At 45.8% G+C, this 13,878-nt stretch overlaps 1 protein-coding gene across 1 annotated transcript in view; it reads left to right on the plus strand.

Moving 5' to 3' along the window:
* The window catches only part of LOC106584113 (sec1 family domain-containing protein 2), a 163,067-nt gene that overhangs the window by 31,071 nt on the left and 118,118 nt on the right, over positions 1-13,878 (plus strand). Inside the window, exon 4 of the mRNA XM_014168979.3 lies at positions 1,793-1,968. Coding sequence (XP_014024454.3) covers positions 1,793-1,968 — 176 coding nt within the window. The remainder of the gene's footprint in view (positions 1-1,792; positions 1,969-13,878) is intronic.

Below are 13,878 nucleotides of genomic sequence, written 5' to 3' on the forward strand. Positions count from 1 at the left end.
CCTAAATGATATCATAACCGCCATCGATAAAAGACAATACTGTGCAGCCATATTCATCGAACTGGCCAAGGCTTTCGACTCTGTCAATCACCGCTTATCGGCAGACTCAATAGCCGTGGTTTGTCAAATGACTGCCTCTCCTGGTTCACCAACTACTTCTCAGAAAGAGTTCAGTGTGTCAAATCTGAGGGCCTGTTGTCCGGACCTCTGGCAGTCTCTATGGGGGTGCCACAGGGTTCAATTCTCGGGCCGACTCTTTTCTCTGTATGCATCAATGATGTCGCTCTTGCTGCTGGAGATTCTCTGATACAACTCTACGCAGACGACACTATTCTGTATACATCTGGACCCTCTTTGGACACTGTGTTAACAAACCTCCAAACGAGCTTCAATGCCATACAACACTCCTTCCGTGGCCTTCAACTGCTTTTAAATGCTAGTAAAACTAAATGCATACTCTTCAACCGATTGCTGCCCGCACCCGCCCACCCGACTAGCATCACTACTCGGTTTTGACTTAGAAGATGTGGACAACTACAAATACCTAGGTGTCTGGTTAGACTGTAATCTCTCCTTCCAGACTCACATTAAGCACCTCCAATCCAAAATAAAATCTAGAATAGGCTTCCAATTTCGCAACAAAGCCTCGTTCACTTATGCTGCCAAACATACCCTTGTAAAACTGACTATCCTACCGATCCTTGACTTCGGCGATGTCATTTACAAAATAGCCTCCAACACTCTACTCAGCAAACTGGATGTAGTCTATCACAGTGCCATCCATTTTGTCACCAAAGCCCCATATACTACCCACCACTGCTACCTGTATGCTCTCGTTGGCTGGCCCTCACTACATATTCGTCGCCAAACCCACTGGCTCTAGGTCATATATAAGTCTTTGCTAGGTAAAGCCCTGTCTTATCTCAGCTCACTGGTCACCATAGCAACACCCCCGTAGCACGCTCTCCGGCAGGTATATTTCACTGGTCATCCCCAAAGCCAACACTTATTTGGTTGCCTTTCCTTCCAGTTCTCTGCTGCCAATGACTGGAATGAATTGCTTTAGCTGGAGACTTATATCTCCCTCTCTAACTTTAAGCATCAGCTGTCAGAGCAGCTTACCAATCACTGTACCTGTATACAGCCAATCTGTAAATAGCACACCCAACTTCCTCATCCCCATATTGTTATTTATCCTCTTGCTCTTTTGCACCCCAGTATCTCTACTTGCACATCATCATCTGCACATCTATCACTCCAGTGTAATGCCAAATTCTAATTATTTCGCGTCTATGGCCTATTTATTGCCTTACCTCCCTACTCTTCTACATTTGCACACACTGTACATAGATTTTTCTATTGTGTTATTGACTGTACGTTTGTTTATGTTTAACTCTGTGTTGTTTTTGTCACACTGCTTTGCTTTATCTTGGCCAGGTCTCAGTTGTAAATGAGAACTTGTTCTCAACTGGCCTACCTGGTTAAATAAAGGGGAAATTAAAAATAAAATGGTAAGTAATACTGAAGTCGTGCACAATTCAGTTTCTTTTTAGGTTTATGTCGCCAATTCATTGTCAGTTAGAGACACAGTAAGAGCACTGATTAGGCTTTTGGGTCCATCTCCCTCTTGCGCTGGTCTGGAGCAATGAAGTGGTGACGCAGGGTACCGTACTAAACCACAAATTACCTCTAAATCCTGTGGCATAAGCTCGCAAGTTTTAAAGGAGGAACCACTGTATAAATAGGAAATTCATATAATTTTCTCATGTCTATGTTGTTGTCCCCCTTTCAGGCCGTGTAACCCCGGAGCAGCTGTGTTCCTACGTGCAGCTGTTTAAAAGTAGCTGGGGGGCGCTAGAGAGTCACTGTGGGGTGCTCCAGCTGGGCCTGGCCACCGCCCAGACTCTCCACCACCCCACCCTGCCCCGCTGGGACACCTGCCTGGCTTTCGAGAGACTGCTGCTGCAGGTACCGCATGTACAGTATACACACCGATCCCGATCACACCCAATTAGGCCTAACTTTTTACGGGTATAAGGCCCCTCCTTTCGGCAAATCCGACCATGACTCCTTCTTGCTTCTCCCTGCCAATAAACACAAACTCGAGGGAAGTTCCGGTGGTCAGTTCTGTAAAGCATTGGTCAGACCAATCAGAATTCACGCTCCAAGACTGTTTTGATCATGTGGACTGGAATATGTTCCGGGTCGCATCTGAAGATGGCATCAATGAATTTGTAGACTCGGTCATCGTATTCATAAAAAAAATGCATAGATGATGTGATGCTGACAGTGTCTTTCAAAACTTAACCAAATCAAAATCCGTGGATCGATAGCAGCCTTGTAGAAAAACTGTGAGAGAGAGATACTGGGGACAATAGTATGGTTAAACAGTACTAATACGACCTACGCAGATTGCTCAAGATGGTGAAACAGAAGTATAGGGACAAAGTGGAGGAGGAATTCAGCAGGTCATACATAAGGCGTATGTGGCAGAGGCTCCTAGCGATCACGGATTACAAATTGAAAACCAGCCACATCGCGGTCACCACCGCCACCCTACCAGACGAGTTAATCACCTTTTTTCTCACGGGTGGATCACAGTGACCCAGAGCTGCCGAGGAGAGCCCCTGATGACAATGTGGGCTAAATACTCGCAGTCCCCACTGAGGACATACAGGGCCTTCGGAAAGTACTCAGACTCCTTGAGTTTTTCCACATTTTGTTACGTTACAGCCTCATTCTAAAATGGATGAAATAAAAAAAAATCCTCAGCAATCTACACACAATACCCCACAAAGCGAAAACAGGTTTTTAGAGATTTTTACAAATGTATTGAAAATAAAAAAAAACATATCTTATTTATATAAGTTTTCAGATCCTTTGCTAGGAGACTCAAAATTGAGCTCAGGTACATTGTGTTTCCATTGAATCAAATCAAATCAAATGTATTTATATAGCCCTTCGTACATCAGCTGATATCTCAAAGTGCTGTACAGAAACCCAGCCTAAAACCCCAAACAGCAAGCAATGCATGTGAAAGAAGCACGGTGGCTAGGAAAAACTCCCTAGGAAAAACTCCCAAGAAAGGCCAAAAACCTAAGAAGAAACCTAGAGAGGAACCAGGCTGTGAGGGGTGGCCAGTCCTCTTCTGACTGTGCTGGGTGGATATTATAACAGAACATGGTCAAGATGTTAAAATGTTCATAAATGACCAGCATGGTCAAATAATAATAATCATAGTAGTTGTCGAGGGTGCAACAAGCACGTCCGGTGAACAGGTCAGGGTTCCATAGCCGCAGGCAGAACAGTTGAAACTGGAGCAGCAGCACGGCCAGGTGGACTGGGGACAGCAAGGAGTCATCATGCCAGGTAGTCCTGAGGCATGGTCCTAGGGCTCAGGTCCTCCGAGAGAAAGAAATAGAGAAAGAGAGAATTAGAGAGAGCATATTTAAATTCACACAGGACACCGGATAAGACAAGTGAAATACTCCAGATGTAACAGACTGACCCTAGCCCCCCGACACATAAACTACTGCAGCATAAATACTGGAGTCTGAGACAGGAGGGATCAGAAGACACTGTGGCCCCATCCGATGATACCCCCGGACAGGGCCAAACAGGCAGGATATAACCCCACCCACTTTGCCAAAGCACAGCCCCCACACCACTAGAGGGATGTCTCCAACCACCAACTTACCGTCCTAAGACAAGGCTGAGTATAGCCCACAAAGATCTCTGCCAACCAAATTTTTTGGTTCTAGTCAGGATTCTAGCAGCTGTATTTAGCACTAACTGAACATCCTTAAGATGTTTCTACAACTTGATTAGAGTCCACCTGTGGTAAATTCAGTTGATTGGACATGATTTGGAAAGGCACACACCTGTCTTTATAAGGTCCCACCGTTGTCAGAGCAAAAACTAAGCCATGAGGTCAAAGGAATTGTCCGTAGAGCTCCGAGACAGGATTGTGTCGAGGCACAGATTTGGGGAAGAGTACCAAAAAATGTCTGCAGCATTGAAGGTCCCCAAGAACACAGTGGCCTCCATCATTCTTAAATGGAAGAAGTTTGGAACCATCAAGACTCTTCCTAAAGCTGGCCACCCGACCAAACTGAGCAATCGGGGGAGAGAAGGGCCTTGGTCAGGGAGGTGACCAAGAACCCAATGGTCACTCTGACAGAGCTCCAGAGTTCCTCTGTGTAGATGGGAGAACCTTCCAGAAGGACAACCATCTCTGCAGCATTCCACCAATTAGGCCTATTAGGTAGAGTGGCCAGACGGATGCCACTCCTCAGTAAAAGGCACATGACAGCCTGCTTGGAGTTTGCCAAAAGGCACCTAAAGACTCTCAGACCATGAGAAACAAGATTCTCTGGTCTGATGAAACCAAGATTGAACTCTTTGGCCTGAATGCCAAGCATCACATCTGGAGGAAAACTGGCACCATCCCTATGGTGAAGCATGGTGGGGGCAGCATCATGCTGTGGGGATGTTTTTTAGCGGCAGGGACTGGGAGACTAGTAAAGATCGAGGGAAAGATGAACGGAGCAAAGTACAGAGAGATCCTTGATGAAAACCTGCTCCAGAGCATTCAGGACCTCAGACTGGGGCAATGGTTTACCTTCCAACAGGACAACGACTCCAAGCACACAGCCAAGACAACACAGGACTGGCTTTGGGACAAGTCTCTGAATGTCCTTTTGTGGCCCAGCCAGAGCCCAGATTGAACCCGATCGAACTTCTCTGGAGAGACCTGAAAATAGCTGTGCAGCAACACTCCCCATCCAACCTGACAGAGCTTGAGAGGATCTGCAGAGAAGAATGGGTGAAACTCCCCAAATACAGGTGTGCCAAGCTTGTAGCGTCATACCCAAGAAGACTCGATGTTGTAAACGCTGTCAAAGTTTTATTTGTAATAAATTGGCAAACATTTCTAAAACCTATTGCTTTGTAATTATGGGTTATTTTGTGTCAATTGAAGAGGAAACATTTTTTGGGGTCAATTTTAGAACAAGGCTGTAACATAACAAAATGAGTAAAAAGTCAAGGGGTCTGAATACTTTCCGAAGGCACTGCATCTACCTCAATTTCCCTGCACATCGACTCGGTACTGGTACCCCATGTATATAACCAAGCTTTTATTGCTCATTGTGTATTTATTCCTTGTGTTACTATATTTTCTTTCTACTATTATTATTATTATTATTATTGTTTTATTTCTTGTATTCTGCATAGTTGGGAAGGGCCCGTAAGTAAGCATTTCACTGTTAGAGTACACCTGTTGTTTACAAAGCACATGACAATAAAAATTTGATTTGATCTTCAATGAGGGAACATTTTCCACAGGTCTTCATACAAAGTGCTACTCTGATTCCACGGAGGAAAATGAGCAAGCATCACAGCCGCTCCAGGGTTAGTAGGCTAATGAGTCAATTTTGGATAAGTAGATGTGAGAGTCCAGTGAGTTGAGCACCTATCCTCATCAGAGCAGAGTGGTAATGATAACAGGAAGTAACATGGGTTAACATTGACCTCTGACCCAACAGTCCATTAGCCAGTTAAAAAGGGCCTTCTCTATAAACAGGGCTCTCTCTCCCTATTAAACAGTACATTATTCCGGGGCTGGGGCCATGCGGTGGCTGTGCAGTCAGGCCTGGTGTATGTAAACACAGCCGTCCCAGACCATCTCAGACTGTCTCAGGGTCCAGTGCAGGGGGAGAGAGAGGGGGGTTTATTCCTGGGTTACCTGACAGTGAGTAAACTCCATTAGCTATCTGCTCTGCATTCCCTCCCACTGTAATCCCCCTTGACTAAACACAGGAAGGAAGAGACGGGTAAATAACTCAGTTCTCTGATAAACCAAGCAACATTTTTTTCTCTCTCTCCTTCCCTGAAGTACATTTAATGGATTGGTTTGACTCAAACAGTAACAGTGTCGGGATATGTCCATGTTGGTGTGTGGCATGTCTGTAGATCAGAGTGACACAGATATGAGCAGAACACAACATGCTGAACAACGGAAGAGAGGCTAGGAGGGGGAGATGGGGAGAGGGAAGGAGATGAAGAGAGAGGGGGAAAGACAGAGTAAAGATGGAGAGAGATATCTATGAAGTAAGACAGAGAGTCTCTGAAATTGTGCTAGAGAGACTCAGGGACTTCCAGGCCCCTGCTGTTCACACTGTGAAGTGGCCCTCTGTCTCCACCGGGCTTACCGGTCCCTCCCTTCCCCCAGTGTTAAGGGGGTGTCTGGGGAATGGATGGGAGGACAGTCAGTCCAGGTCAGCCCAGTTATGAGGCTGTAAAGAGACGGTAGGGAGTCTAAGGGGTCAGCAGCACTGGACTCCTGGATGACTCACACCAGCATGTCAGTCATTCACACTCATTTGTTACAGTCTGCAGCCCCCCAGGGCAGTGTTTCCCAACTCCAGTCCTCAAGTACCTCCAACAGCAGACATTTTTGTTGTTGCACCCGACAAACTCACCTGATTCAACTCTTTGAGGGCTTGATGATTAGTTGACAAGTTGAATCAGGTGTGCTACAAAACAATGTGTGCTGTTGGTGGGTACTCGAGGAATGGTCTAGAATGTCACAATGCCCTGTGGGGGTAGTTTAGGGGACAACAGTAGCAGATTGAGACAGTCCAGAGAGGGGAGGAATGTCTGGGCTGGCTTGGGGACAGGCTTCAAACCCCTGGGGTAAAGACATTTACAGACTTAAAGCCCCTCTGTCTGTGGCATGCAGGTCAGATAAGAGACTACGTATAGTGGACCCGACCGATAGTTAGACTAAACTGGCCATGTTGATGTAAACCAGATTTGACTAAACCAGACTAGATTGCATATTGGTCTTCTTATTAACTTTTTCTGATCGAAAGGGAAAATAAAACATTGATTTTGCAGAAATGTTTCTCGCAGCCTACTCACACTCTGCGGGGCCGACCATGGCTGTAGTTTTGAGCCTGTGCAGGAGAGGTCAGAGGTTAGGGTTCAGGGATTCGAGTTCAGGAGTCTGGTTAGCAGATGTTAATGTGAGTGTAGCGAAATGCTTGTGCTTCTAGTTCCAACAGTGCAGTAATATCTAACAAGTCATCTAACAATTCCCCAACAACTACCTAATACACACAAATCTAAAGGGAAATGAGAATATGTTCATGTAAGTATATGGATGAGTGATGGCCGAGCGGCATAAGCATGGTGCAATAGATGGTATAAAATAGAGGTAAATACATGTGATATGAGTAATGTAAGATATGTAAACATTATTAAAGTGGCATTATTTAGACTGGCATTGTATAAAGTGACTAGTGATCCTTTTATTAAAGTGGCCAGTGATTGGGTCTCAATGTAGGCAGCAGCCTCTCTGAGTTAGTGATTGCTGTTTAACAGTCTGATGGCCTTGAGATAGAAGCTGTTTTTCAGTCTCTCGGTCCCAGCTTTGATGCACTTGTACTGACCTCGTCTTCTAGATGGTAGCAGTGTGAACAGGCAGTGGCTCGGGTGGTTGATGTCCTTGATGATCTTTTTGGCCTTCCTGTGACATCGCGTGCTGTAGGTGTCATGGAGGGCAGGTAGTTTGCCCCCGGTGATGCGTTGTGCAGACCGCACCACCCTCTGGAGAGCCTTGTGGTTGAGGGCGGTGCAGTTGCCATACCAGGCTGTGATACAGGATGCTCTCGATTGTGCATCTGTAAAAAAGTTTGTCAGGGTTTTGGGTGACATGCACTCACCCTTGGGGTCGGCCCGTCAGAAAATCCAGGACCCAATTGCACAGGGCGGGGTTGAGACCCAGGGCCTCCAGCTTGATGATGGTGAGCTTGGAGGGTACTATGGTGTTGAATGCTGAGCTGTAGTCAATGAACAGCATTCTTGCATAGGTATTCCTCTTGTCCAGATGGAATAGGGCAGTGTGATGGCAATTGTGTCGTCTGTGGATCTGTTGGGGCAGTATGCAAACTGAAGTGGGTCTAGGATGGCTGGTAAGGTGGAGGTGATATGATCCTTGACTAGTTTCTCAAAGCACTTCGTGATGACAGAAGTGAGTGCTACGGGGCGGTAGTCATTTAGTTCAGTTATCTTTGCCTTCTTGGATACAGGAACAATGGTAGCCATCTTGAAGCATTTGGGGACAACAGACTGGGATAGGGAGCGATTAAAAATGTCCGTAAACACACCAGCCAGCTGGTCTGCACATTCGCACAATGTTAACGCCGTAAAAATAGAAACATACAAACAAACATAGTAACCAGAGTCAGATAGCCAAAAATAGCAACCCACAGACAATTAGACGGTGATAAAGCGTCTGGCTGGTTGTTCTAGAATGTGACCCAGGGGCATAGGGACAGACAGAGCAGAAGCCTTGTTTCTGATCAGTAATAGCTGGGAGCTGGAATGTTATGAGAGGCAGGTCGGGCTAATCCCAGCAGGGATGGAGCAACAGGCCGGGGTGGAGAGGTTAGTTCTGCTCTGCTCCACTGCTCTCCTCTTGCTAACATTCTTACTACTGACTACTGCTATGCCTCTTAATGAACAACAGACAACATGATTGACTGACCGTCACTCTCCCTTTTCGTATCCTCATTCAATAAAGTAGGCCTACTCCCTAATTAGTTAGGCCTACTCCCTGTTCATTCCGTTTATCACTGTCTTTCAGAGAGATTGTATCCCTCACTAACTGGCTCAGCCACTAGCTTGTCTATGGGAGGGATGTAGTACATGTATGGTTTGGGAGTAGCTCAGCCTGGGCTGTTGATGTAGAGGTAACTAGTGTGATGTTCCAGGAAGGGGTGAAAGGGAGTGTTTGTTGAGGCATACCCCACCCCTGTCCAGCGCTAGTCCCAGGCTGCACACAGGCCCTGTAATTGTGGGCTGGGTACGACCCAAACCTGCTCAATCTGCCCCATTCAGACAAACCCTCTTCCATTCCAGTGGGGGGCAGGGGCAGCATTGGTAGGTAACGTGGCAGTGCCAGCAAAGTGGGTACCCTACCCCCACCAACCTTGAGGTAAAGCCCTACGGAGAGGTATTTACTGTACCCAAACGGCCCTCTTCATAACTCTGTAAACACCATGAACTAACACCACCGATCACACTGACCACATCTAGCTATATCACTACAACCACCATGTCAGCCTACACAACCACATCTATATCACTACAACCACATCTATATCACTACAACCACCATGTCTGCCTCCACAACCACATCTATATCACTACAACCACATCTATATCACTACAACCACCATGTCAGCCTACACAACCACATCTATATCACTACAACCACATCTATATCACTACAACCACCATGTCTGCCTCCACAACCACATCTATATCACTACAACCACATCTATATCACTACAACCACCATGTCTGCCTCCACAACCACATCTATATCACTACAACCACCATGTCAGCCTACACAACCACATCTATATCACTACAACCACATCTATATCACTACAACCACCATGTCAACCTACACAACCACATCTATTTCACTACAACCACATCTATATCACTACAACCACCATGTCAGCCTCCACAACCACATCTATATCACTACAACCACCATGTCAGCCTCCACAACCACATCTATATCACTACAACCACATCTATATCACTATAACCACCATGTCAGCCTCCACAACCACATCTATATCACTACAACCACATCTATATCACTACAACCACATCTATATCACTACAACCACCATGTCAGCCTCCACAAGCACATCTATATCACTACAACCACCATGTCAGCCTCCACAACCACATCTATATCAATACAACCACCATGTCAGCCTACACAACCACATCTATATCACTACAACCACATCTATATCACTACAACCACCATGTCAGCCTCCACAACCACATCTATATCACTACAACCACATCTATATCGCTACAACCACCATGTCAGCCTCCACAACCACATCTATATCACTACAACCACATCTATATCACTACAACCACCATGTCAGCCTCCACAACCACATCTATATCACTACAACCACATCTATATCACTACAACCACATCTATATCACTACAACCACATCTATATCACTACAACCACCATGTCAGCCTACACAACCACATCTATATCACTACAACCACATCTATATCACTACAACCACCATGTCAGCCTACACAACCACATCTATATCACTACAACCACATCTATATCACTACAACCACCATGTCAGCCTACACAACCACATCTATATCACTACAACCACATCTATATCACTACAACCACCATGTCAGCCTACACAACCACATCTATATCACTACAACCACATCTATATCACTACAACCACCATGTCAGCCTCCACAACCACATCTATATCAATACAACCACCATGTCAGCCTACACAACCACATCTATATCACTACAACCACATCTATATCACTACAACCACCATGTCAGCCTCCACAACCACATCTATATCACTACAACCACATCTATATCGCTACAACCACATCTATATCGCTACAACCACCATGTCAGCCTCCACAACCACATCTATATCACTACAACCACATCTATATCACTACAACCACCATGTCAGCCTCCACAACCACAACCACATCTATATCACTACAACCACATCTATATCACTACAACCACATCTATATCACTACAACCACCATGTCAGCCTACACAACCACATCTATATCACTACAACCACCATGTCAGCCTACACAACCACATCTATATCACTACAACCACATCTATATCACTACAACCACCATGTCAACCTACACAACCACATCTATATCACTACAACCACATCTATATCACTACAACCACCATGTCAGCCTACACAACCACATCTATATCACTACAACCACATCTATATCACTACAACCACCATGTCAGCCTACACAACCACATCTATATCACTACAACCACATCTATATCACTACAACCACCATGTCAGCCTACACAACCACATCTATATCACTACAACCACATCTATATCACTACAACCACCATGTCAGCCTCCACAACCACACCTATATCACTACAACCACATCTATATCACTACAACCACCATGTCAGCCTACACAACCACATCTATATCACTACAACCACATTTTTATCACTGGAAAAATATATAAATATCTCACACTCTATAACCTCGACAATATACTGTAACTAACTTCTGAAGTGAGGGAAAGCTTTCTTACGTGAGTAGGTAAAAAGTAAATCTACTGTGTTCTGTTAACCTGATCACAGGATGACCTGACCTCACATGACCTCTCTCACAAGGTTACAGTCCATTCCCATGGCCTCACTAACATTACACCACCACCAGGGTGTCCAGCTCTGCCCACCGTTCCCTTCAGGGCAACCACCACGCCAGCCAGAGTAAATAGCCATTTCATCCAGCCATGCAGTTTCCAATATAATTACCCTTCTCTGTGTCCACCCTGTAGCCAGAGCCCAAGAACAGTGAAATTAAATCAATAGAGATTTAAACTCAATAAAACTGGGGCTCACATATTAGGGGTCCATTTTGATTGCAAACATCACCTCTCCCATCACAAGTCTTGGTGGTGAGATCTGATTTCCCAAGAACATGTTTTGAATGGGATCCCAAACATACACAAAACACACATACATCAGCTAAAAACAGAAACAACAATACACAGTTGGGATCAGATGGTTATCACTGGGTCTACCTGGTATCTGTTTTTACCTGAGGACACATTTTCCACTTTCTTCTATAAAAGCCTGCTGACTACTATGATACTAAAGCTGGAAGGCAGAGTGGACTGTGAGAACTACGGAGGTCAGAAGGGTACAGGACAGGCATAGACTAATGTGGATTGATGTGGATCAAGGAGGACTAAGGTGGTACAAAGGATCCTGGTACCAAATAAGCCGCGGTATCTTCCTCCCTTTTTAATAAGCATGGGCCCAGCTCAGAAACCAGGTTTACAAGGTTGTTTTCAAATTCCACTTTGGCATGGGACGCTGACTGGCGCAGGCCTGTTTTGTTTTTCCGTGATTTACTTTAATAAGTTCCTAAATACTGTGCTGTCCTGCTGCTGGCTTTACAGCTTCAGGAATATAAAGAGACTATGAAAACCGAGAGGTAAGAGGACGAGGAGATGGCTTAGGAATAGAGTAGTATTAATTAGATTAGAAGACGGTAGAACGTGGCGCCTGACGGCTTTGTCTCCACTCTGTGTGAGAGAGTTTTTAAACTGTTAGCAGACCACTACTATAGGTCAGAGGTGTGATAAGAGCGAGTGATGAGACTTACTCTCCCTCTCTTGTCCTCTCTGTTTCCCTCGCTCCCCTTCTCCAGCAACCCCTGACCCTGCCATGGTCTGACACGTGTGCACATCCATCCCCGTGTACACTGCTTCCTCTCCTCCTGTCTCCTCAACAACTCTAAACAACACACCTCCAGGAAAGCAGCCCCCCCCCCCCCCCCCCCAGACATTTATAGGACCTGCATGTTTTTTCCTCCAAACACAACTGGCTGTGTTTATAAACCACAGGAGAGAGAGTCAGTGTGTGTTTCTCTCTCTGACAAGACAGTTTATCCCAACAAGTTTGTGGTCATCTCGCCTCAACAGTGTCACCACCCCCTGTTCCACACTCACCTGCAAAACCTAAGCAAACTGAGACAGACCGAGAGAGGAAAAAGTCACTCGCTTTGGTATGGTGTGTGTGAGCAACAAGATCTCTTAGTTTCACTTCGAAATTCGACGTACTACAATTCCGCAAGATACAGGGTTAAAACATTAACAACTCAAAGGGTCAAGTTTAGGTATTCATTCTGAGTAGTTAAGGTTAGGGCTATCATTTAGGGAAGGCTTAAAACAAAATAATTAAAAACAACACGCTGTTGTGGGGGAAAATGTCCATGGGGGAAGTAGGGGGGAGCTGATGGTTTAAGGGTAGAAACTATTGGCCAGTCTTCCAATTTTTGCCATGATGCTCCTGTACTGTCTGAGTGATTGAAGCGGGGAGAACCGGACATGGATTGGGTGGCTGGGGTCCCTGATGATCTTCTTGGCCTTCCTGCGACACCTGGTGTTGTAGGTATCCTGGAAGGCAGGCAGTGTGCATCCAATGGTGCGTTCAGCTGCCACCCTCTGAAGTGCCTTGCAGTCTGTGGCGGTGGAGTTGTCATAACAGGCTGTGATGCAGCCCGATAGTATGCTCTCGATGGTGCTCCTGTAGAACACTATGATGGCCCTCGGGGAAAAGCCACATTTCTTCAGCATCCTGAGGTTGAAGAGTTGCTGTCGTGCATTCTTCACCACGAAGTCCGTGTAGTTAGACCATTTCAGCTTCTCTGAGATGTGTACGCCGAGGAATTTGAAGTTATTGACCGTCTCCACGGCAGCCCCATTGATGAGGATGGGGGTGTGTCCAGCCTGGTTCCTCCTGAAGTCCACAAATAGCTCCTTTGTTTTGCAAACGTTGAGGCAGAGGTTGTTTATCGGGCACCACACCATCAGTGTCTACCTCTTCCTGTAGTCTGTTTAGTTGTTGATAATCAGGCCTACTACTGTTGTGTCGTCAGTGAACTTGATGATGGAGTTGGAACTGTGTCAGACCACGTAGTTGTGGCTACAGAGGAAATACAGGAGGGGACTGAGAACGCACCCTTGTGGGGCCCACATGTTGAGAAACAGTGTCGAGGAGGTAATGTTGCCTACCTTCACCACCTTGGGGTGGCCCTTCCGGAAGTCCAGGACCCAGTTGCATAGGGAGGAGTTCAGACCAAGGGCGTGAGCGTTATAATGGGCTTAGAGGGCACTATGGTATTAAAGGCTGAGCTGTAGTCGAATAGCATCCTCATATTTATTCATTTTTTCCAGGTGGGTAAAGGGAGTGTGCAGTGCAATGG

This window comes from Salmo salar, chromosome 23, assembly GCF_965601325.2.
Source record: "Salmo salar chromosome 23, fSalSal1, whole genome shotgun sequence".
Taxonomy (NCBI): domain Eukaryota; kingdom Metazoa; phylum Chordata; class Actinopteri; order Salmoniformes; family Salmonidae; genus Salmo; species Salmo salar.